This window comes from Atractosteus spatula, chromosome 19 (assembly GCF_055471065.1).
Source record: "Atractosteus spatula isolate fAtrSpa1 chromosome 19, fAtrSpa1.hap1, whole genome shotgun sequence".
In the NCBI taxonomy this organism is placed as follows: Eukaryota; Metazoa; Chordata; class Actinopteri; order Semionotiformes; family Lepisosteidae; genus Atractosteus; species Atractosteus spatula.
Window position 1 is genome coordinate 13,616,103 of NC_142724.1, and position 22,931 is coordinate 13,639,033.

A 22,931-nucleotide genomic window follows, 5' to 3' on the forward strand; every position below is an offset into this window, starting at 1 on the left:
GACTAATACTGATAATAATGATACATAACGATACAAGATGCTCTGCCTTTTGTCAAATTTCAGTTTTAAGAGTATAAGAAAAATCTCTAAACCAGAGGCTATTCTTGCCCATCTAGCCTGTTGGGTATGACGTATTAAATGTATCAGCGAATCATTTATTATCTAATGTAATAAATGTTAGACTCTGGAACAATTAGCTATGTTATAGTGAATAATGAACACAATTCTGTAAAACAACAGATGTAAACATAAAGCAGACCAAAAGACAATAAAAACGCATGGAGACAGGAATAAAAAATATACTGCATTTAGAACACAAAGATACATAATTTAAAATCATATAACTGAGTTAATAGGGGAAACATGCAATGAAATCATCACTGTCTGCAGTTCACTCTTAAAACTTCTCTACTGACCACCAGGAAAAACATTGGGATCCATATATTCCCAGTTGTGGGAAATAATACTCAGGTTTGAGTATTAACTCAAAAAATACTCAAAATTCTTCACAATCGCATCAATCACAATCGTTTTACTAGATGAAGCTTGGCTCTTTAGGAACTGCTCTTCCTCACTATGTCACACTTTTGAAAATCTTAGCTTTTCATCCCCCATGCAGATTCTTAAAGTCACCATGCAGGTGATCAGGAGGCTTTGTGATTGGAGCTGGGGTGATCTCTTTTCGCTAAAAATAATTCCAAATAAACAACACTCACAGAGACATGCGTCACAGGAACTGACTTCAAATAATAAAATACAAATTCTGAGAGGGAAGAGGGGCTGTATACTGCAAATTCCTGTTATCCAGAATAAAGGAGAGAAATTAAAGCCCTTTTAACAGGCAGTGTTCAGCATCTTAAACACTATCAACATAATTTTTTAAAAGCCTTTTACTAAACAAAGGCACACATCCTGACATATGATTTACAACGAAAACGTTTTTCGTTAATGCACCTGAATGAGCTACACCTAAGAATTTTGTCTTGCTATTCATACATTTTCAAATGTACAAGTTAATTAAAAATATTTTTTTGCACAAAACATCTTATTACATACTGTAAACTTTAATGCTTTATAAGAAGAGACTAAGAACAATGCTGTCCTTCACCTGCTTTAAGAGCATATATATATACTATATATGTTGGTCCCATTGACACAAATAAAATCTCTGGTTATAAATATGTACAAGAATGTAAGATTATTAAAACATAACACATTAAATATTTTATACTCCATATTTCCCTTTTCCACATATTCTTGTTTTACTCTTCCTAAATGACATTAACTGAAAATGTAACAAGATCTGAGTTTGTTATGCATACTCTGAGGTTACAACATATTCTGAAAATAGGTATTTAAATTATATTAACATAGCAAAAAAAAACGATACTCAAACCAGACAAGCAGCTGAGAGTGCTGTTGTGCTTGAACAATTTTGACATTTATTTACACTGGAAAAGACTGGCCCTGTGTCGGAAACTTAGAAAACAAAAAATTCCAAGATTTTGAAATGACTGAGATGACTCGAGATTTGTTTGGTCTCTTCCTGTCAGTTTATATACTGTATAAGACACAAATAAAGAGGACAGGAAACGAGGTGGTATACTTGTTTTATCCTGGAATGTTTCTCAATTTTTATGTTTATCACATTTTTGTTTTTTCTTCTCCTTGAATTAAGCCTTGCAAACAAAAATGCCCCGCCCCAGCAACTGTTTCCATAGCTACTAAATTATATGGCAAGGTGACCGTATTGACATGATTTCCGAGTCACTCATGCTAGGCATCTTCAAAAGAGGCCCTCTCCCCCAAAAGTTCCCAGGATTCATTAACGTATCACAAGTATACGACTTGAAGCTTTTCAGGCCAAAATGGGATCTCTTATCTACTGTATGACTACCAGTGAGCTGTTTCTTGCTCTGAAGCCAGCATGCAGACAGTAATTTAGATGAAACACGGCAAGGAGGAGGCATTCATGTTCAAAGCAAGTAAATGCTAAGATGAAATTCTGAAGTATTTGTTTCTTCATCTATTTTAAAGATGTTCCCTCACAATCGAGGCTGTCTGAGGTCTCCAAACGCTTCACACTGGAATATCCCACCAACTGGTAGTCATTTTGCTCTTTGATCTTGCTAAAACATCCTCCAAATGTTCCAGAAAGGGGCTGCTTCCAGCAGGAAAAATCCCAGAGCTTTGATTGTTTGAGGACTGGGCAGAGTCTAGGCTTGATACGGCGGGAGTGGTCAGGCTGTTGTCCCGCGGTCGGCAAAAACTGCTTGCTTGAGGCCAAAATGCTTATGCATTCCTTCCGATTGGGCAGTAGGGCTGTATCCCAAAAGGGCACCAGCCCACAGGTGTATCGGCAGGTGCTGGCACAGGCAGGCCAGCGAAAGAAGCGGGAATTATCCGAGAATGGCTTGGATGTCCGGAAAATTCTGAGCAAGGTTTGGAAAAATAGAATTAAAAGTGAAATAATAAAATCCCTTCATAGGTCTCCATCCTCCGGTGGCAGGCATAGCCTGAAAAGCCTGCGTGAAGAAAAGTTATGAATGAAATGTTGGAAGTGTTTTCATTTAAAATGTATTCATTTCTCTACCTGTGGGTCCAAGTTTTCTGCTTGATCAAAATGTAGGAAATTTAAGCATACCTCAGCTAGATAAATTAGTTATTAGCATGAAGGTTAACTAATTAAATTAACTCTATCTCTTTTTAACTGAAGACAACAGACTCTCTCATTTTTCTTTTAACAAATGGGATTTATCCAGAGGCTAAGCTGCTGTTATCAGAATCTCCTATACCTACAGTACCTATGTAGTTGAGTATGGAGCACAGCAAGTAAGAAATCACATTGGTGACTTCAAAGACTTGTCATTTATTATAATCCACCCATCTTCAAATGCGCACTCAAGCTGGGGCGGGTGGTGCTAATGCAGGGCCTCTCCAAAAGGCGCCGGGTGCGAGACTGCTCATATTGATGAGGCTCAAAATTCGTGGCATTTTTTCAAGGGGCACAGAGAGACTGGGACCCTGCAGAGAAGCCAATCAACACTAACCCAGCGTGTCTTTGGGAAGAACACCAGAACAGCCAGCAAACTCCCACACAAACCTGAGGAGAATACTGTCCAGTGCTGCCCAGTTAGTGTTACAATTGAGGCATGTTTGTCACCCCTTCCCTCACACACACTGTCGATAATGAAGAGAGCTCAACTCAACCGCACATCAGCAAGAATTATAGCCCCAGCTGTCTCTCTTCCAATGGGGTCAGAAACAGTTTCAAAACTTATTAGGTGACAGAAATACAAAACTCCATCTATTCCTCATCGCTGGCTTTCACTTAAGCATGGTGATTTCAAGTGGACTATTACTCAGCTCCAGAACTGGCATGAGAGGCTGGAGCAAGCATGTTCTTTGCATTTTAAACACCACTTTTCAATCCTAGATGTTGTCAAAATGAATATCAACATGCACTTAGTAAAATATAATTGCTTAGATACCTTGGAGCAGTAGGAGGCATTTGATCCATCACCTTCATGTTTTTAGCAGATATTTCCACTCTTGTTCCCTGTTCAGACAAATTTATTCCGTTTATATTGAAATTAGTCAGATTTTAAAAATGAACAATGGCTCTTTAGGTATCCACTCAGACAACACACTGTTTTAAATTTGACGGAGTACAGTTCTCCTTTTGTTTCTTTTTGTCAGAGTCTGTTTGTGCTCTCAGTTTAAAGTGATTAATCACCGGTTGTTAAAACTCTAATCACAAAAACATGTGTGTACTGTTGTATGAAAACCGTGAGTCATGCTTACTTTGAAATGAACATTACACGGCCTTGACAATTCTCAAGAAGACGAAGACAGAGACGGAGGAGAGATAGAAATAGGAAAGCAAGAGGAATATCTTAGCTAAAATGGCCAAACAAATAAATACAGAAACATGAATTTACACATTTTAAAATATTAGATATCATTAGAAATAATGGCTTAAAATGATATTCAAGTCATTTTTGCATTATATTCATATAAAAGAACATGGATCTGTACTAGGACCTCAGCACTTCTTATATCAGTAATATCAGTGGTCTAATATAGTGAGTACATTTAACACGTTTGTAGATTATATCAAATTAGGAGAATTAGCCAACACTGTAGAAGCAGTAAATTACATTACAAAAAAAGATTTAAATAAAATCAAACACTGGCCAAACACCTGGCCAAACTATAAATACACAATAGGAAACACTGAGCTAGAAGAGGCTACTAATATATTATATTGAACCCCAGACAATGCCAGGAAGCATTGAAAAAGGTAAGCAATATAAGGACATATACTTAAAGGTGATGGATTTATAGTAGGTGATGGATTAAAGTAACATTGCGTTAAAATCATACAATGCACTAATAAGGGCTGATTTATAATACACCCATAACTCATTTTATGAAGGTTCTTTTCAGAAACATTAATAATAATAATAATTGCTTACACTTATATAGCGCTTTTATGGACAGTCCACTCAAAGCGCTTTACAGGCAATGGGGATCCTCTCCATCACCCCCACCAATGTGCAGCATCCACCTTACTACGGTGGATTGCTACGAAGACACTACGAATTGCTAACCACATTTCAAATAACAAAATCCAACTTTGAAACCACAAAGAAGCCATACAGAGAAACATTTTGAAACCTCCACAAAATGAGTGAAGAGTGAAGAGTACGATTTAATGTGACTCGTTGTTCATCGCATTCCACTAACCAGCCTGTGTGAGAGGGCGAGAGGCCGCACAGAGTCTGTGGAGTGGCAAGAGAGACGTGACACAGTTCACTGCGTCTTTGTGCGATGTTCGCTATCGTGTGCGCTTACTTTCATAAGATATTTGGGGTTTAGGCTTTATCACAGATGTAAAGTCTATACAGTACTGTACATACAGTAGGCATGCTTAATGATGTCTAACTACTGTAGATATGCAGTGGTTTTTATTACTAAAAACACAAACCACAGTTGGTGAATTTACTTATCGTTTCTCTGGTCTTTTTTTGTTGACAAAAAGTCTGGAATCAATCGTAATCTTATTTCACCATTAGAAATCATGGAAATAGGTTTTTCTATTTACGAATTTGCGCTATATGAAAGGGTCTCTGGGGACGAATTACATTTGTAAAAAGATGTATGGGTGTATTTTGTACAATTTAGGTACCACGTTATAGAGAAGATATTGCTTCTCTGGAATCTGTTCAGAGATAAGCAGCCAGATACATTCCAGTGATTAAGAGGATGTTTTATACTGACGAGAAATGAACAGAAGACTTTTTATATTTGAACAGAGAAGACTGATTATGAGCATGAGTATGAGGGAGGCTGATACAAGAATCCAAAACCCTCCCAGGCTTTGCCTTTGAAAGTCGTGCCTTAATCAATCCGGTGGATTTCTCCTGAATGACCATGAAAACACAAACCAGAGGACATACGTATGAACACCCTCAAAGTGCACTTAAAATTGAAAATGGGCAGCACTTCCCTTTACCCAAAGAGTTGTGGAAGTATGGCACTCAGCCATGTTGTTGAAGCCGACACTGTCTTATTTTAAGAATTGGTTGGATAAGATCATCCATTGGCTGGATTAGTAGATCAATGAGCTACTAGTTACCAAATGAGCTAGAATGGTCCATAAGCCTACTGGTTTATATAGTTTTCGAAGCATTGTGTGTGTTTTAGTGCATTCATTTTTTTGATTGAGACTCAAGTCATGCAGGTTTAATGGGCAGTTTAGTGTGCTTTTCTGTTGTGGCTGAATTGCAAATCGAACCATACCTGTTTCCGCATGATATCAGTTGCTTGCATGATACATCGGGGTGGCAATCCGTGGTTTCTTGCCAGGATCACGGCCTGTTCCAGGGAAACGCTCAGAGTGCACCTGCCAAGAGGAGGTGGAACACAGCCTGTAACAGCCTGTAACTACCTGCACTGCACGCTCGGCTTCTCTGGAGCAGCACATGCTCAGGACAGCTCACCGCACAGCAATCGACGCTGCTGTCAGACAGCTACTTCACAGAAACAGAAAGCCCTGCGTGCACTCTCAAATGTCACAGCAATAGCACAATGCAGAAATCACATACAGGCTTAATTTTGAAATCTATTTCCTACTCCGCTGTCGCACGGAATAAGACAATTGCTGTGCATACAAAGGATCGATCTCTCCACAAACTCGGAGGCCTTGGCAATTAACTCCTAAAAATCAATTACTGGCTCGAAAACTCCCCAAAAACTGCTTGCTCCTGTCTGGCTGGTGAACAGACAGACGAGTTTGACTTTTCAGTCTCCAGCGTGAGAGGAATCTCACAAGAGACGGACGTACCGCTTTGGGAGAACTACAAGGAAATTATGGCAAGGGCAGCAGCCCCCGATGAAACTTGAGCTGCTGCCAGAGCGACAGACGTGCCCCGGTGGGCCCGGGCGGCGTGGGTACGAGGGTCCGTGTCAGTTACCTCTGCATCCCCGTGGCGCAGATGGCGATGTGGCAGGCGCCCAGCCGGTTGCAGAGCTCGGAGGAAATGGGCAGCAGGCTGACTCCAGCGGGGAAAGCGCCGCCGCTGGCAGGCTTCGCGTTCACGTAGGACTGCATGAGTCTACACAGCTCGTCCAGGGCATTGAGGGGCCGCAGCAGCTGAAGGAGGAGCAGAGCAGACAGTCAGGGAGAAAGAAACCACACCGGGCTCCGGACTCGCTCTGAAAGAGTGTGGCCCAATGGTTTTCTTAGAAAGCAACTTCACAATACCTGTGGAACCATCTGCCTTCTACGAAGGAGAAAAGAAAACGGATCAAGACAGCTCGTGACACGCTTTCCTCTGAGGGACACCTGCTTTTTTTTATGTCAGGCTGCTCACTTTTATCAGTGCTCACAGTAAAATAAAAGCAGTTTGCTCACAGGGAAACATCTGAGAGCAAACACATCCTCTCCAAAGAAACACCTGCTCAATCTAGACTTTGGGACAGAGGTGGCCAACCCCGAGTCTTACAGATCACGTTCTAACCATCTGTTTGTAAAGAGGTGGAACAAATGCGATTGTCAGTTCTGAACTCCATTTGCAGCGTGGCTGTGCAGACGTTCCACAGGCAGACACGGGGCAGAAAGCCCAGGGGTCCCTTTTCTCAGTTTTTATCAATTGTAAAATGGTGGTGTACTCAAATTGTAAGATCATCCCCTGTCCTCTGGCGCCCCCTGTGACAACCTGCAGAATTTTAAAAATAGATCTACAATCTTATCTTCTTTGAGGAGAATTTTGCTTCCTTACTATTTAATGTTTGAATCCCGTATCAAAATCATCCTTGGAACAGTGTAACACATTTTCACCAGCCATTCCTAACTGCAGAGATTCTGAAATCTCTCGGATATCTGCCGTAACAAATGGTACAGGTAAGCGTACCTGGTCTATCTTCACAGCAGTGGTGTTCGAGTCTGTAGGCAAGTTGGATTTCTCCAGGTAAAAGGCCCTGTAATGCAAAGATATTCACAGATTGGTTTAATACAGGGCTGAAGAAAAAACAAATTACACTCAGTGTTTAACAAAAAAGCATAAAACCCATGTTTTTGTAAACGCTGAACCATTTACAGTAACGTAAACCTAGCAGACATGCTCAGAAGTAGCGAAAAAACCTAATGGAACACTTTTCTCATCTGAAGCAGTGGTGTGTGTCCGCTATTGTACAGATACCTGAGTCTGCGGTAATAGCATTTGACTTTTTCCAGGGAGACTGCATTAATCTGCTGCTGAAAGTCTTCGATGGATGCGCTGTCCTGCTGTGCGGTACACTCTGGTTTCTCCAAAGCTACAGGCGGAGAGGAAAGAGAGGACACAGGAATGAGAGGATCCTTTTCATCACTGCATAAAACGTCCTTCTTATCTCAAATGAGATTTAGAAATAAAAGAAACCACAGAAATCTAAATTTTACATATAACTACTTCATCCACCAGATTCCTTGATTTTAAATCCATCATTTGACATGAACTGGGTTTCATGCAGGTTGTTTTGAGGAAAGGTTACAATATATGCACCGAGTTTTTTTTTTAAATACAAAAACCTATTGAAAGACATGTTATTACTGAAAATAACCACTTGGTGGGGACTCTCGCACACTGTTGAGCTGATCACCTGCATCTCTCAGTATTGGGAACAGCATTAAGGCATCAAAAGAATGTATTTTCTTATTTTTGTTTGTATTTACTTTTAGCAACACAGGATATTTTCTGAAAATAGCTGGTCTAGAAAACAAACCCAGTTTTGCTAACAGATCCTCGACTGTGGTATGGGAGACCTCCATTCATAAAATATGGACCTGCAAGGAGGGATCCTCCCAGTATCGACCACCAGGGCACAGCAGTGAGAGGTGCAGGATGAGAAGACACGCCATGGCCAGACTCACCCCGCGTAAACAGCACAGTGTGGAGCTTCAGACTGCCTCCATTCTGCAGCCTGATGGGCAGCTCTGAGAAGTGGCAGCTGTCCAGGTACAAAGTGATCTTCAGCGCCTGCCTGCTGCCCTCCACTTGATAAAACACGGACGTGTCTGAGGAAACACAGCACATTCTCAGAGATTATGAACAAACAGATGTAGAGAGCAAAGCACAGACCGGTGTGCAAGAGCAGGTTATACACCTTGCATAAAAGGGAAAACTGTCCGGAGCTGTGAACTATCATTTAGGCCCTTGTGCTTCTTGAGCAGAGAATCACCGTCTCACTCAGGCTGGTCTGACTCAATCTGGTCACTCAATACCAAATGCCATTTGCTTTGCTGCTTTCCATAGCCAGTGATGCCCCTGGACGAACACAGATGTTCTAAAAGGACATGCATCATCACAAGCTGTTCTGCTATCTGACTGTGGATGTTCTGAGACTGTCGTGTTTCTCTGCACCACAGAGCAGGTCAGAGTCTCTTTTACTGATAGTCGCGCCTGGGGTCACTCCCTGAGGGTGAAACTACCATGGACTAACAGTACGACGGCATAGCTCAGGGTTAAGAGAAATGGTGTATTTCTATTAGTCCCAGATGCATGACTCACAAAAGAATAATAAAAGAGGAAGCTGGGAGACGCCAGCACACGTCTGTTGTAAACTGTGCATTCACAATCAGTTAGCTTTTTCACTCAAAAGACCAGCCACAACACAGACAGAAATACAGATGGTCTGCTGCATCATTCACATTCACATGAGATGCCTAAAATTTTAGTATACTTGGCATCCGTCATGTCTGTTGGATCTGCTACAGAGGCAGGCTGTTGGACTAAGCACACAAAGTTGGTGGAGCCATGGAGATGAGAGGAATATTGGTCAGCAATTCTGCATCTGTCTGAGTGACATTATTCTCCCAAAAATGTCTTTGTTTAGCTGGGAGAAATTGTCACTTGCTACTTTCCCAGAACAATACACAAAATAGACACATGAAACCAAGTATACACCTTTCTTTTAGTTTATAAGTATGCAGATCTTCAAATTGAGACAATGACAATTTCTTTCTTCTCTGTGGTGCACAAACTCCATGGTGACGATGTGCAGATTAGCCACTAGAGTAATAAATTTCTTCATTTATGCAGGTGAATTATGACTCTATAATTCTGATTATTTTGCAGGTCAAGTTCATAGTGGTTGTATATTTTCCAGCTTTGGTCATTGCCTGGGCAAGATTATTTCAACTGGAAACCAAAAAAAAAAACATGCTTTTCTTCAAAAAACAAAACACAAAAGTCTTTAAAAACTAGATATCGCTTTTAACTGAAAGTAAGCCCCGTTTTTGCAATATTTCATCTTTCTGACTGCAGAGCCCCCAAAAGGCAGGTCTGACTCATAGATCTCAACCCTTCAGAGATGTCTTGCTTCTGTTTGCTCTCCTCACACGCTATACTGCCAGTGAACCATCAACCCCCCTGGGTACAGAACAGGAGCAGAGGTGTGTGGTTTAAACTCACCAGGCATGGCAATCTAAACCAGAGAACAAGCACCACTCTGTTTACATACACAGAGGTACAAAAGCCAGAGTAACACTTTAACTGAACCTCAGGTCTTTTATTGCAATTATTACCAAAAAAGACATTCAAGTGCTGGTGCTACTTGATCAAATACTGTATTATAAACCTGTAAAATCATCAAAAATCTTTACTGCTTAGTAAAATCATCCAAAATAAATCTACCTGGGCCTACTTCTTTGCTACTCATCCTATACTGTTATCATGGTAACTGGTACAGTTTATACATCTTACTTGCAACAAGGCATTCGTCCTCAAGCTGTCGGAAGTAAACGGTCACTTTATCCAAGTCCAGGAGGGCAGCCTTGGTGTCCTCAAGCATGGTGCGCTCCTCCTTCTGCCAGTACACAGATCAGGTGAAAAAGATAGAAATGACACTGATGCGCAGGTTTCCATCAGAACACGCATGTGGAAAAATACGATTGGGAACAGGAGATTGTGCTCTTGCTTGCGTATATAAGCAGTACATCAGCTATCTTATCACTTTATCTCACCGAAATACTAGGAATGTAAAATCACTAGCAGCCTCTTATTTCTAACTAACAATTTAACGGAAACATGTACATTTGTGTAAAAACGGTTATTAGACATTTAGTAGGAGCAATGCACAGGAAAGTTAAAAAAGCACTGGAAAGTGTTCATTGGCTGCTGTGAAAGTTCCATAAAGCAAGTAGCAAACTTCATATGAAAACTGTACAATTCAGGGTTTTTTCAAGCTGGGGATGAATCTATCAATCAATCTATCCCCACAGTGTTCCAAGAAAAATCATGGAAAAGCTCTTTTTTAAGATTTAGCACATGCTGAAAATAAAACAAAAGGTTTTCAACATTCTCTCCCAAAACCAAGCTCCTCTGGGTTCTGTCGTGATTCTGAGCAAACTTGTTTGGTAAATATCTTGACTTTATCTGGCTGGATCAGCAGAAATAATAAGGTTTTGTCTCCTTTAACACTCTACTTTATGCCAGCAGCTATCACTCTGCAACTCACAACTGACAAACCACTGAAGGTCAGCAGGTGTGAGCCTGGCCAGTACCTGGATAGGAGATCTCCTGGGAAAACTAAGGTTGCTGCTGGAAGTGGGAACAGTTGGGGGTGCTCACCCTGCAGTCTGTTTGGGTCCTAATGCCCCAGTATAGAGATGGCTACACTATACTGTAACAAACGCCTAATGTCTTTAGGATGAGATGCAAAATTAAGGTCTTGACTCTCCATGCTCATTAAAAATTCCAAAAAAATCCCAGGGTATTTCTCAAAAAGAGTTAAGAGTGTTACTCCGGTGTCCTGGCCAAATTTCCCCTTTGCCTTTACCAATCATGGCCACCTAATAATCCACGTCTATGAACTGGTTTCATCACTCTGTTCTCCTCCCAGAGTGTGTGGTTAGTGAACTGGAGCAAGCTGGCTGCCATCCCATCATCCAGGTGGGGCTGCAAACTGGTGGAGGGGAGTCCCTGTCATCTGTGAAGTGCTTTTGAGTGGAGTGTTCAGAAAAGCGCTATATAAGTGTATTATTTTATGTTTTACTTTAGAATCAGCTCTGTTAAGACCAGGTACAGTAATAAATCAATAATGATTAATCTCTTGGCATGGTTTGGGGAGAGTAGGTCACACGTTTTCTGCCCCTGGCGACCTGTGCTCTTACCACGCGAGGAGACAGCATGGACTGGAAGTTCAAGAGCACTCCGATGGTGGCGATCTGCTCCAGCCACTTCTTGCTCACTTCCTTGCTTTCCTCCTCGTACTCTCCGCTGTTGTTGTAGCGGAAGTTGAGTGCGGCCAGCAGCTGCTCAGACAAGGTGCAGATCGCCCCCACCACACTCTGGCAGAATATCACGTCCCTGCGTAGCTGCAGGCTGGTGTCTGTGAAGACACAAAAGAAGCATGTGAGCACAGGGCCCTGTTCCCCCATTAAACCAGGATTCAGTCTGCTGCTGGTTCATGACAGCTTCTGAAGTATTTAGGACCACGTGTAATCAAAACTTTAACCCTCTCACCAAATAGCTACCCAGCAGCATGGGTGAAGCCGATACTTTGTTTTCCTTCAAGAAACAGCTGAATAAGACCTTTGGATCAATAATCTACTAACTACCAAACAACCTGAATGACCTCTTCTCATTTGGAACCTTTCATATGTACTTACCACATACCAAATGTACTTTCTGAACAGATTTTTTAGTCATTTGTTTTCATTTTACACAATGGAACCCACCATCAACTACCATTTGGGAAATAGCAAGTTCTTGGGCAGGGGTTTCCAACACTGGTAGTGGAGAGCCCCTATTGAAATATTTTTATCGGTCACCCTAAATCACCTGTTATTTCAAGATCAGGATACTTGGTGAAGCAATCGATCAATGAAGCAAATAATGTTTCAATGAAGAGATGAAAGATATTGTTTTTATTCTAAAAAATCTCTTAATGGCTTTATGGAACATGCCACCTGTTTGAATGATCTTTATTACATTGTTCCAGGCCTTTAGAAATTGACACTTTGAAGGTTCCCTTAAAAACTGCTGGATCAGGTTTGGAGAGCCCTGCTTTAGGATTCTTCTATGAAGGGGCGTGATCATAGTCCCAAGGAGGCCAAGATAAGGATTTAACATTCTTGGAATCCCTCAGAGTCTTGAAGTTGAGCTTTCATCTAACGACAATGAGCTATACAACTTTTATACATGATAATGGACTAATGACTGGAGTTTCTAAAAGAAGTCTGTACATTATGTAAAGATATCGAGACCTTGTTGTCCTCTAGGTTATCCTGCTAGGTTTGTACTAGGAGCTCCTGCAGCTAATGGTACAGCTACAGAGCGATCTCTGAACCAGCAGCAACATTCAGCCCTGCAAAAACCACAACCCTACCCAGAGGAAGATTACAGAAGCTTTTGTAGATCAATGGCAAGACTAACAGCAAATCCCAACTCACTAGTAATGTGTTGGTCATGTGGTTTGGAGGACTCCATCTGGCAGAAAACCAGCCATGAAATCAAAGCCCTGGTTGGATACAAGTCTCAAGCAGTATATTTATAGTTTCCATATGTCCCATTATCGAAATCCCTCAGCAGTCTCTCATTTTGTAAATACGACGACAGGCAGCATGCCGCGCAAATAAACTTAGTCACACCAAATTACAGTGAGATCTATTGATAGCTGGAACGTACTGTAGATTAAAATAAACCAGACGTTCTTTCAAGAGCTCACCCCACCATCTCAGCAATGTCTACAGCACTGAATCTGCAGGCACTGCAGAATTTCTTCTGATGTGAGCCTGAATATATACCTTCTTACCAAATTGTCTTAAAGTGTGTTGAGCAATTTAGCTATGCTTTCTTTTTTAATACAGTCCCTTTTCTGTCTTAAGCCTGGCAGTTAGAGAGATAATACCATAATTTGCACCTGCATTCAGCCAGTAAACTGTAATTGGTCTGTAGCATTAGTTTATCTAGTGGTCTACTTTGATAAACATGATAAAAAGAGAGAAGCATAACATGCATTTCAGATGAGCAGCAGTCTAGTAAAAAACAAATAATAGGAGGATGAAGAGTAGAGTACATACACCACATCACACAGATTGAGAAAGTGTGTTTATTTCAGTACCTGTGCATTTCAGCAAAGCCAGGAGGAGCTGATTCTTCCCATCTGTGGATGAAAATTCAAAAGATATGATCCTGCGTTCCAAAGGAAAACCAATCCATCTATAAATCAAGTTATTTGGATCAAAGTAGTAGATTTACATTTTAGGAACAAGTAATAGGTTTATTCCATGCTGAAAAGAGAAGAAAGAAAACACAACGTTTCGGCTGTGGAGCCTTCTTCGGGTGTGAGCATGTAATCATGTGATCAAATCGATTTACATATTAGTTGAAAACATGTATTTTATTTTATAGACCTTCCCTAAACAAATCACTGAAACACTACTTACTGCACATTGTCCACACTGTTGGCTTGTACAGGACTTTCAGATGGCACCCCGCATCTCGCTTAAAGAATCCCGTTGGTTTATAAACCCCTGCAGGCTGATGCCCAGCAAAGGCATGCTTGCTTTCACTTCATGGCGCGCACTGACCTTCCACGAATCTCTGCAAATTATCCACCAGGGATCTGATGGAGCTGGGCAGGTTCCAGGGGTCCTCCTGGATGTTCTTGTGGATCACACTGCGGCAGCACGAGGTCCAGTCCTCCGTGTGACGGAATTCTGAAGGGGGACAAGGAGAAATGCTGTGATTCCACCCTGTTTGCGCCGTAATGTAAAGTATGTGCCCTGGAGCAAGTGTAGACTAGGCATTGGAGCAATGTAATGGGATTAGAGATACTACAAGTGATTAATGACTAGTGGTCAATTTCGTTTTTAATCAGTGCAGCTTTCAGGTGTGTACATCACAGGTAAAATAATAAAAGCAAACTCATTTCACCACCAGAATTGAGATGTCGAGAGTTTTGTATTGCACTTCATAACAGCATAGAGTTGGCTACCTGGCTGACTGTAGTCCATTGGAAAGTGCTTGGTTTCCTCGCTGGCCTTTGTCATTACTGGTCCTTTCAGTAAGTTGTTAATGGAATCAACCTGCACAAGGATACAAAGTGGACCCTAGCAGTCAGCACAAAAGCACAAAGCAGTCAGCACATCCCCAGAGACCATGTCTCCGTTCGGAGATAATTCATTTTGTGTAATGGAATAGGACTCGAAAGCTTGCTGTCCTAGCTGGTAAACCTTTAACAAGGTTAAAGGTCACAAAACGCTGGTAAGGGGGGGATAGGGGAGCGAAACATTCTCTAATTCTGAATCCCACGGCAATGTGTAAGGCTGCAGGCAATCGCAGGCAGAGGAGGGAGATAATTCAGTAAAGATGTTGAACTTTTTTTGATCAGAATCATCTGTACAAAATGTTCTCAAACGGATTACAAAGAAGCTGCACTTGTAGCAGAATCTGGCTGTCTTGGACTATTTTTAAGTGACATTCCTTGGTTGGGAGTCTGAGAATGAATAGCGTGTCATCTGAGCCTCTGCAAGCACGGTGCCAGACATTCTTACAGTACAGTTCAAGCAATAAAAACCTCATGTACAGGACATCCCACGAGCCTTCCTCAAACCAGAAAGTAAGGTGATCATACAGATAAAAAAGACAATACCACACCTGATTAAAGAGGTGTTCAAGACATCCATGCAGCTTGTCCTGTTTGTCCGACGAGATCCTCATATCACAAGGAAGCTCGTCACCTGCACACAATTAACAGAAATACACACTGATTCACCTAGTCCAACTTTTACAGAGGAGATGCTGTGAAAAGCACACACCAAAACACAGTTCTGACCCTTGCATAGGTTCAGTGGCGTGTATATTCTTTCCCATATGAAGTATATCCTGCTTTCAGAAGATACTCTCCTGTAAATCGTTTTTTCAAAAAAAATCTTAAAAATTAACCAACAAATTGGACAAAAAACTAGGATACTTTCAAATATTTTTATCTCTGGACCAACATGATTCTGTAAGTCTCTAAGTCAACTCATGCCTGTCAGTACCAATGAAGTATTAATGTCATTCATTTTAACAGTATTAAGCATTGGATATTGGCCCCATTTGTGTTTTTTCAATTGCTGTAGTTGATGTATTTGTTATGCATGTTACTGCAGTAAGTGCAGAACACTGGCAGGTTACGAGCCCTGCTAGGGAGACTATCCTTGCCTGATCAGACACCAGGCCATTGCAGCAAACACTGGTACCACACCCAGTATTGCCTGGAGGAACTGGGAGAAAGTATTCTGCTCAAAGATACAACAGCAGTCACCACAGTGTGGACTAAGCCCATGACCTAGGTAGGGGTGTAACCCCGGCGTCCTGGCCAAATTTCCCATTGGCCCTTACCAATCATGGCCTCCTAATAATCCCCCTCTATGAATTGGCTTCATTACTCTGTTCTACTCCCCACTGATAGCTGATGTGTGGTGAGCGTTCTGGCGCACTATGGCTGCCGTCGCATCATCCAGGTGGATGCTGCACATTGGTGGTGGTGGAGGGGAGTCCCCATTACCTGTAAAGCGCTTTGAGTGGAATGTCCAGAAAACTGCTATATAAGTGTAAGCAATTATTATTATTATGACCTAGCAGTCATGAGAGCAGCACCCTAAATGCTAGTCAAAACTGCCTCCCAGGAAAACGTCTTGAAAATGCATGCTGGGAGTGTGTATTAACCGCTCATCTTGGCGTCTCCAGCCCTCTATGTAGCCCCTCCAAACCGAAAGGTCTGGAACCTGACATGGTGCACTTTGCATGCTTTCTGTCCTGTCCATCACCTGGAGAACCACGACAGATGGCGGCGTAGCGGTTCCCTCTAGGATGGAGACGGCGATGCGTTTCAAGAAGAAAACACCAGGAGGCTTGGCCAAGCACAGCCTTGCAGTCACTCATGCGAGGGAAAACAGTCACAGCCCATGCAAAGGCAAGCGTCCTGCCTGTGAATTTCGAATCCTTACCTGATCCCATCTCATCGCTGCCCAGGTAGGAGCTGTTACTCCGGACGCTTGTGTATGAAAGAACGGAGTCCCGGTTACTGTTGCACTCGCTGAAACACACACAGACAGGAGTCTAAAGACGTGCCTCGGGTGACCCAGCTCAGCCCTGCTCTCCCGCACTGGGAGTAGTCTGCAGGCCCATTTCTTAATTACAGCCAAAGGAAAATCCATTTCAAAGGTGAGCTTTCAATCAGTCTTCAGTGAGTTTAGAGAAATGTGCTTTCAGAAAATACGAAATGTCAGCAGCACCGCTGGGACTGTTTTGTGCAGTGCAATGCCTTCACATTCTACAATACAAAAGTAATAATCTACACACAACCCCAGGGTATGTGTGGGTCAGAGTCACTGCACACACTGCTGAAATCAAAATCTCATTGAGAAGTTAACTTTCCTTGAACAATTAAACATTTTACACACACACACAAATGTTTGTCTCTGACTTCATTTAAGAAGACAATCATTGATAATGTAGTTTTTTTCAAAGGGTTGAGGTAAATGAGGTAAGTTGAGTTCCGAACATAAATGTCTAACATATCTCTGAATCTACCAACAAAGCAACAGTGAATTTTCCATTGTTTGCCTCCGTCACGCCACTGTATTTAGGAAAAACAATTCCAAAATCCTGGAATCATTATAGAAACATAACCTGCTTTGACAGTCTAATCAAAACGGATTACATAAACTGCAGCATGTCATTTTGCCAAGAATAAACTCTGAAAGAAAAACAACTGTTCATAAAAAGCAAGACAAATCTAAAAAAAAAAATAAAGTGTAATGCGCATTGCTGGGTGGAACAATATAAATGTCTTTGTCTTCTGTGTAGCCACCCACAGAGGCCAAAGACTTTCCCAGTACTATTCTTGGCTCTGTATACAATGTGTTACAGTTTACAGAACCTCCCTTTGCTTAACATCTCATTCTCATTATTTTGTGTTGGCCGTAAACCTTAAATTGCACTGGGCTGAGCAATTAGCCACACCAGCACGGTCAGTAGGTTGTTTGAGAGGAGCTTTGCTTTAGACATGCCCAAAAGCAATCCTAAAATTTCACAAAATACACTTTTTTTTAGGGTATCATTATATGATTGTCAATAATAAGTGACTCAGAAATCACTTAAAAATAAATATATTTTATGCTATATAGATTGAGATGACAGAGCACAATCCTGTGGTAAAAGAAAGTGGTCCTTACAGTACTTTAATCGCCTGTTCCTGTCAAACAGTAACCAGAGTTTTATATAGCGCATGTATTGCCCCCAGCATTTTCTGGATAGATGACAGACTTTTTATGATGATGTCTGGGTCCCTGGACCGCAGCAGTAACTGAGTAAATTATAGGCTAAACAAAATTTTCTTCCCAGTTTTACTATTAGGGAGCAGTTACATGTGTTTGTAGAGTGGTTACAGCTGAATTGGCTACCAATTGAACACAATGTACTCTGTCACACCATTCATTTCGGTTTGAAAACACTCTTAGATATTTTGAAAACCTTAACCTGCTTTCAGCAAGTTCAAATGCATATAGGGTATCCCAAACTCTCTAGCAAAGACTAGCAAGCAGGGACTAATGTCTCCTGAAAGTAAATTCTTCTGTTCTGATTTTTTAGGAAACTACCTGTACACAGCGTGTGCAAGGATCTAACAAAATTTGCAACAAACCGAGAAATGGATTCTCTAAAATGTAATGGGTCATTTCTGAAATGATTTTTTGAGACAGGACAGTGATTATACTACCAACCGGTACATTAACTTCAATTACAGTGTAATGACCCCTGCAGTGTCTTCTGGTGTGTCAGGCTGGTTCACAGCCTGGGATGCACCTCCAGGGGCTGTCTAACTGTAGGGAGGCCAACCTAGGGCACAGATTCAAACCACATTGACATGTCATGCGTTAAAAGCTGGGCCACAGGAATGTTACCCCCAGGGATACGAACACAAACATTACCCACACTGTTACAGGCCACGCGCTTAATGTGCACATTTGGAGAAGAAAAAAGGAGAAGACAGGGAGATCTTTTCTCCACAGGCCACTCAGCCACATGCCCACAAAGACGATCCTGTCACAGGAGCAAAATGCTCTGCTGGGGAAAACCGTGCTCTGTCACTTCAACCTTGGGTGGACTTTTAATCCTTTTTTAGTTGCAAGACCTAACTATGGGATTCCTGTGAATTACACTTCCACTTAAACCTTCTCCTCTGAAATGGCTGCAGCTTATGATTTTCACTCCCTTCTGCAGAGAAAATGGTTGGCATTCTTACATAGCACGCATGCTTGCGTATGTACACAACATGTAGTTCAACATGAAGGCAAACTCCCCAGCTGTTCACGCAACAGGGGTCGCCTGCGGTCTGGGATTCTCCAGTGAAAACTCTCTGTTCAGTGTTTCTACTACGCCACCAGCAGCAGGTAGGTTAACTGATTGTCAAAAATCTGTACTTTGTAAAATAAGTTATCATCACTAATACTATTTCATTGAGTACACTGCAACAGGGAAACAGGGTGTAATAAATACATATGTGCTGCACTTCTAGTTCTTAGCTTAACAAGAAGACTCAACAATAACTCTGCCACAATTCAGTGAGGGTTTTTGCCCTCTCTTCGCTGCAAGAGTGTTACGTAGTCTAACGTACTAACACACAAAGGCATGGAATTTAATAAGCAGCTCTCTGGATCCTTATGATATGATACCCAAATATGGGAAATGTAATCACTCAGTGCAATATCACCATTCATTTCTCAATGCCGGCTGCTCCATTGAAAATAAAGGAAGAGCTGCAGAATAGGAAATACTTAAAGATTCAATGTGAAAACGGGCCTTTATCGCCTCATGTAAGAGGTACTTAACCCCAGGAGAGATTGGATTTGTGTCTTCTTTTCCAAGAGCGGATTCCAAACTTGGTTATACCACAGTCAAAAATGGAACCCACTGTTGGCTGGGTCTAGAGACAATTACAACAGCCACAAAGCCCACAGATCAGTGAGGATAAACCCAGCGCTGAGGTTAGCATGAATTCCCCTGAAAGACAGACTCACAGCCCATTGTCCAGTACACAACAGTTGAAATTAGAGGGATAGTTAATCAGTATGTGACATTTCTATGTCCTACAAGCAATGATGCATGCAAATGGTATTTATTAATAAGCCTATATACCCTAAGTCTTACGTTTACTATCTTTTTCACAATTACGATTTAAAGCGTCAAACAGAATGGTGTAAGAATAGTATTAAACAATTTTTCTTATCATTATAGATGACACATATGAACTCCTGACCCCCCCAGTCAAGTCTGGCAGCAGTGAGGAGAGATTGTCCATCACCCAGTCTCGTGTGTCTTCTGATAAATTCCACTGTCTTTTAAATCATCGCGCTTACCAAGAAATTCACTGTTCAGTGCATACATTTTGTACCTAAAAGCATGCCGTCACTGTTTTCTTTAAAAAATGGCGATATAAAACCCTTACAATTAACCAGATCACAGTTTATAACAAAAAGTTGCTATATAAAATCGAATTCGAATTGCAATGCACAAACCCTTGACACAGGTGGACCAAAATTAGACAACAGCAGAGATCTGGCACTGCAGAAAGGAATGTTTTGTGGTTTTGAGAAGCTGGTGTTTAACTGTAGTAATCAAGGCAGAAGAAAAAAAATCCTTGAATCTAACTTTTGCGCACTCAGCTGAATCACCTCCTCTGAGTTCCACAGCAAGTTTGCAAAAACACCCTTGGGTGTTGAACTATTTTATTATGGTGATAATGCTGGTGGTGTCTGTTACTCATATATAGCATATTGTGGGAGGGGGGACAAATGTCTACCGAAACTGTAGGAGTCTAATTAAAGAAGCAGACAGTCTTTTCTTCCTTTACATCCTTCACATAACAAGGATCCACAGTGACGAAAAGAAACTGAGAGCGTGCGCATTTAAAAGACACTCAATACTTCGTTCCACAAAGAGTTGCAGGGGTGTGGAGCAAACGTCCAGCTATGCTTTTGAAGCCGATTCTCTGAAATGTCCGAGATGAAGCCTGTGAATCGATAAACTACTAATCACCACGTGAGCAGCACAGGCGGAATGGCTGCCTCGCGTTTGTGACTTTTCTCGTGTTCTCTGCATTGTTTCATGATAGTATCACCCCTCCCTTCAATGAAGCTAAAGCCTCGACTTCGTGACAGCTTCCAGGCTGGTCACCATTATCACTTGCCCCATGCCAGCGCCTCACCTGTAGGAGTCCCTGTAACTCATGGTGTCATGTCCTGAGTCTTCCTGGTCATCTTCTGACACTTTGAAGCAGACCCTCTTGATGCCCCCATGCTCGGTCTTGTCCAGGTCCCCCTCTTCGGGCTCCAGGGATGTTGGGGGGGTTTCCTCTGAAGCTGGGGGGCCACATCCTTCAGGCTGCGTGGGCTCAGTTATAGAAGACAGGAGGCTGGGAGAAAACCAAATTGTCAAACACAGAGGTCCCATGGGAGGCTGACAGACCTGAACAGACAGTTACTGGAGTGATCCGGTTTTACGGTTATAAAACACATCCTTCAAATGCGCTCTTGCGAATTGACTGAAGAGAAAAACGACTACCGTCTCCACAACCCGCCGCTGAAAATACCTTCAGGGTGCAGCAATTACAACGTTTGGCAGTTTAGACTGAGGAGGGGATTATCATTACGGTAAGAGCTTTTCTTCAGCTCAAGCTCTTAAGCAGCTCATAAAACAGTGAGCGGTTCAAATAACTGTAATGAGTCTTACTCCTCTCCCTGCCGAGTTATAGCCCAGCTCTCCCCCGCCCTCATGCAGCTGGAAATACCTACACATCGATCTGAGCCACGTATTGTTTCATTTCCTTCACGGCAATGTCCATCCGGTTGAAGAGCTGGATGTAGGCGTCCTGGATTTCCATGTCTTCCTGTTTGAGGAGGAAGCTCAGGCCGCCCTCCTCCTGACTGGACGAGCTGTCCAGGCTGGTGTCCAGCAGGCTGCCGTCCACCTCCGTGGAGCCGTCGGGGACCCCGTTCTCCAGGCTCTGACAGTTCCAGGAGGGGGCCGCCATGGTGGTGACGCAGTGTTGCGTGTGAGACATGGGGTTGAGGTTCGCTGAAACACCGAAAGAGACGAGGCCTGATCTCACCACTCCATCAGCAGAACAGACTGGGCAGCTCCCACACAGACAGCAACTATCGATTACCTACAGACTGGGCAGCTCCCACACAGACAGCAACTATCGATTACCTACAGACTGGGCAGCTCCCACACAGACAGCAACTATCGATTACCTACAGCAGCGGGTCTGGATGGGGAAAGTTCCTTGGTGAATGCTAATGCTTTTTTTACGTGGGACACACCAGTGAGCTTCTGCAGACTCCATGACTGAGTTTTTCCAGTCATGTCTGCTATGTGCCGATCAGACGGGTGGGAATAAAGGCTGCCTCACAGCTCACACCTATCACAGCGTCCTCACCAAGCTGTCTAGCTCTAGTTGCTGTCCAGAAAAAATGCAGTAACCTCATGAGTTGTAGATGCTGGCCAAAGTGTTATTTTAAACGCCTCGAGCCCTGGAGGCCATATAACTCTCATGGAGGCCAAGCCTAGGATGAATTTCACCGAACTCAGCAGAGAATAAAAAGACTTCGGCAAAGCACCACATATTCTGGTATCGTTAAGCACAAAGCAGAACTCACAACAGTGATCTTCCTTCCCTATCAAGAGTACTACAGTTAGTAGCTTTATGTACCACAAGGAAAAGAAACCAAAAGATGAAAGTTCTCCCTTTTCCCTTGACAGCTGTCGATACAGTCTATAAGACCACGAAAAATTAAATCTGTATACAATTCCTCAAATGCACCATAGTGTATTTAAGAATCATTTTGCAGCTCAAGCCTTTCAATGTGTTCTGAGACAGCTGTAAAATTAGGCCTGATTAAGAAGCATATGCTGCTAAGTGCACCACCATATAAACAGACAGCACACCTAAAACATGCGAAACATTTTCACTGGATAAAGCTGCCAACCAGATGTTTAAATAAATGGCCTTTCTTTTGTAACCATAAGAAATCCAGTTTGTGGTCTTTTTCTTCTCTCCTTCTCCACAGCGGAGGAGACAGAGCACTCCTCCAGTAACAGGACCCCAGGTTGGTCCCCATTCATAAAAACACAAAGGTCAGGTGAAATTCTTCAGCACCTGCTGAGAGGGGATTTACACCCCTTTTTGAGAGTTTTAAGACTGGTTAATTAAATACTACATTTGTTTTTTTTTTTTCCTTTGAAAAATATATTGCAATCCAGAAAGAAATTCTATAACTTTAATATTGCATTGAAAAGCTTGAGACAGGCACAACAAGGTGCTTTATCCACCAGATAAACACTGGTGAGAAAGCAGCTGAGAGCTGTTGAGAAATCATTTTTTTTTTGAAGGGA

At 42.1% G+C, this 22,931-nt stretch overlaps 1 protein-coding gene across 1 annotated transcript in view; it reads right to left on the reverse strand.

Moving 5' to 3' along the window:
- Positions 1-291: 291 nt before the first annotated feature.
- The window catches only part of prex1 (phosphatidylinositol-3,4,5-trisphosphate-dependent Rac exchange factor 1), a 135,181-nt gene continuing 112,541 nt past the window's right edge, over positions 292-22,931 (reverse strand). The window contains exons 25-40 of the mRNA XM_088937653.1: positions 21,329-21,611; positions 20,743-20,949; positions 16,484-16,572; positions 15,147-15,229; positions 14,485-14,575; positions 14,078-14,206; positions 13,609-13,650; positions 11,657-11,874; positions 10,248-10,350; positions 8,417-8,560; positions 7,707-7,821; positions 7,419-7,485; positions 6,480-6,658; positions 5,806-5,908; positions 3,492-3,559; positions 292-2,525 (exon numbers count right to left, since the gene is read on the reverse strand). Coding sequence (XP_088793779.1) covers positions 2,483-2,525; positions 3,492-3,559; positions 5,806-5,908; positions 6,480-6,658; positions 7,419-7,485; positions 7,707-7,821; positions 8,417-8,560; positions 10,248-10,350; positions 11,657-11,874; positions 13,609-13,650; positions 14,078-14,206; positions 14,485-14,575; positions 15,147-15,229; positions 16,484-16,572; positions 20,743-20,949; positions 21,329-21,611 — 1,964 coding nt within the window. The 3' untranslated portion in view covers positions 292-2,482. The remainder of the gene's footprint in view (positions 2,526-3,491; positions 3,560-5,805; positions 5,909-6,479; positions 6,659-7,418; positions 7,486-7,706; positions 7,822-8,416; positions 8,561-10,247; positions 10,351-11,656; positions 11,875-13,608; positions 13,651-14,077; positions 14,207-14,484; positions 14,576-15,146; positions 15,230-16,483; positions 16,573-20,742; positions 20,950-21,328; positions 21,612-22,931) is intronic.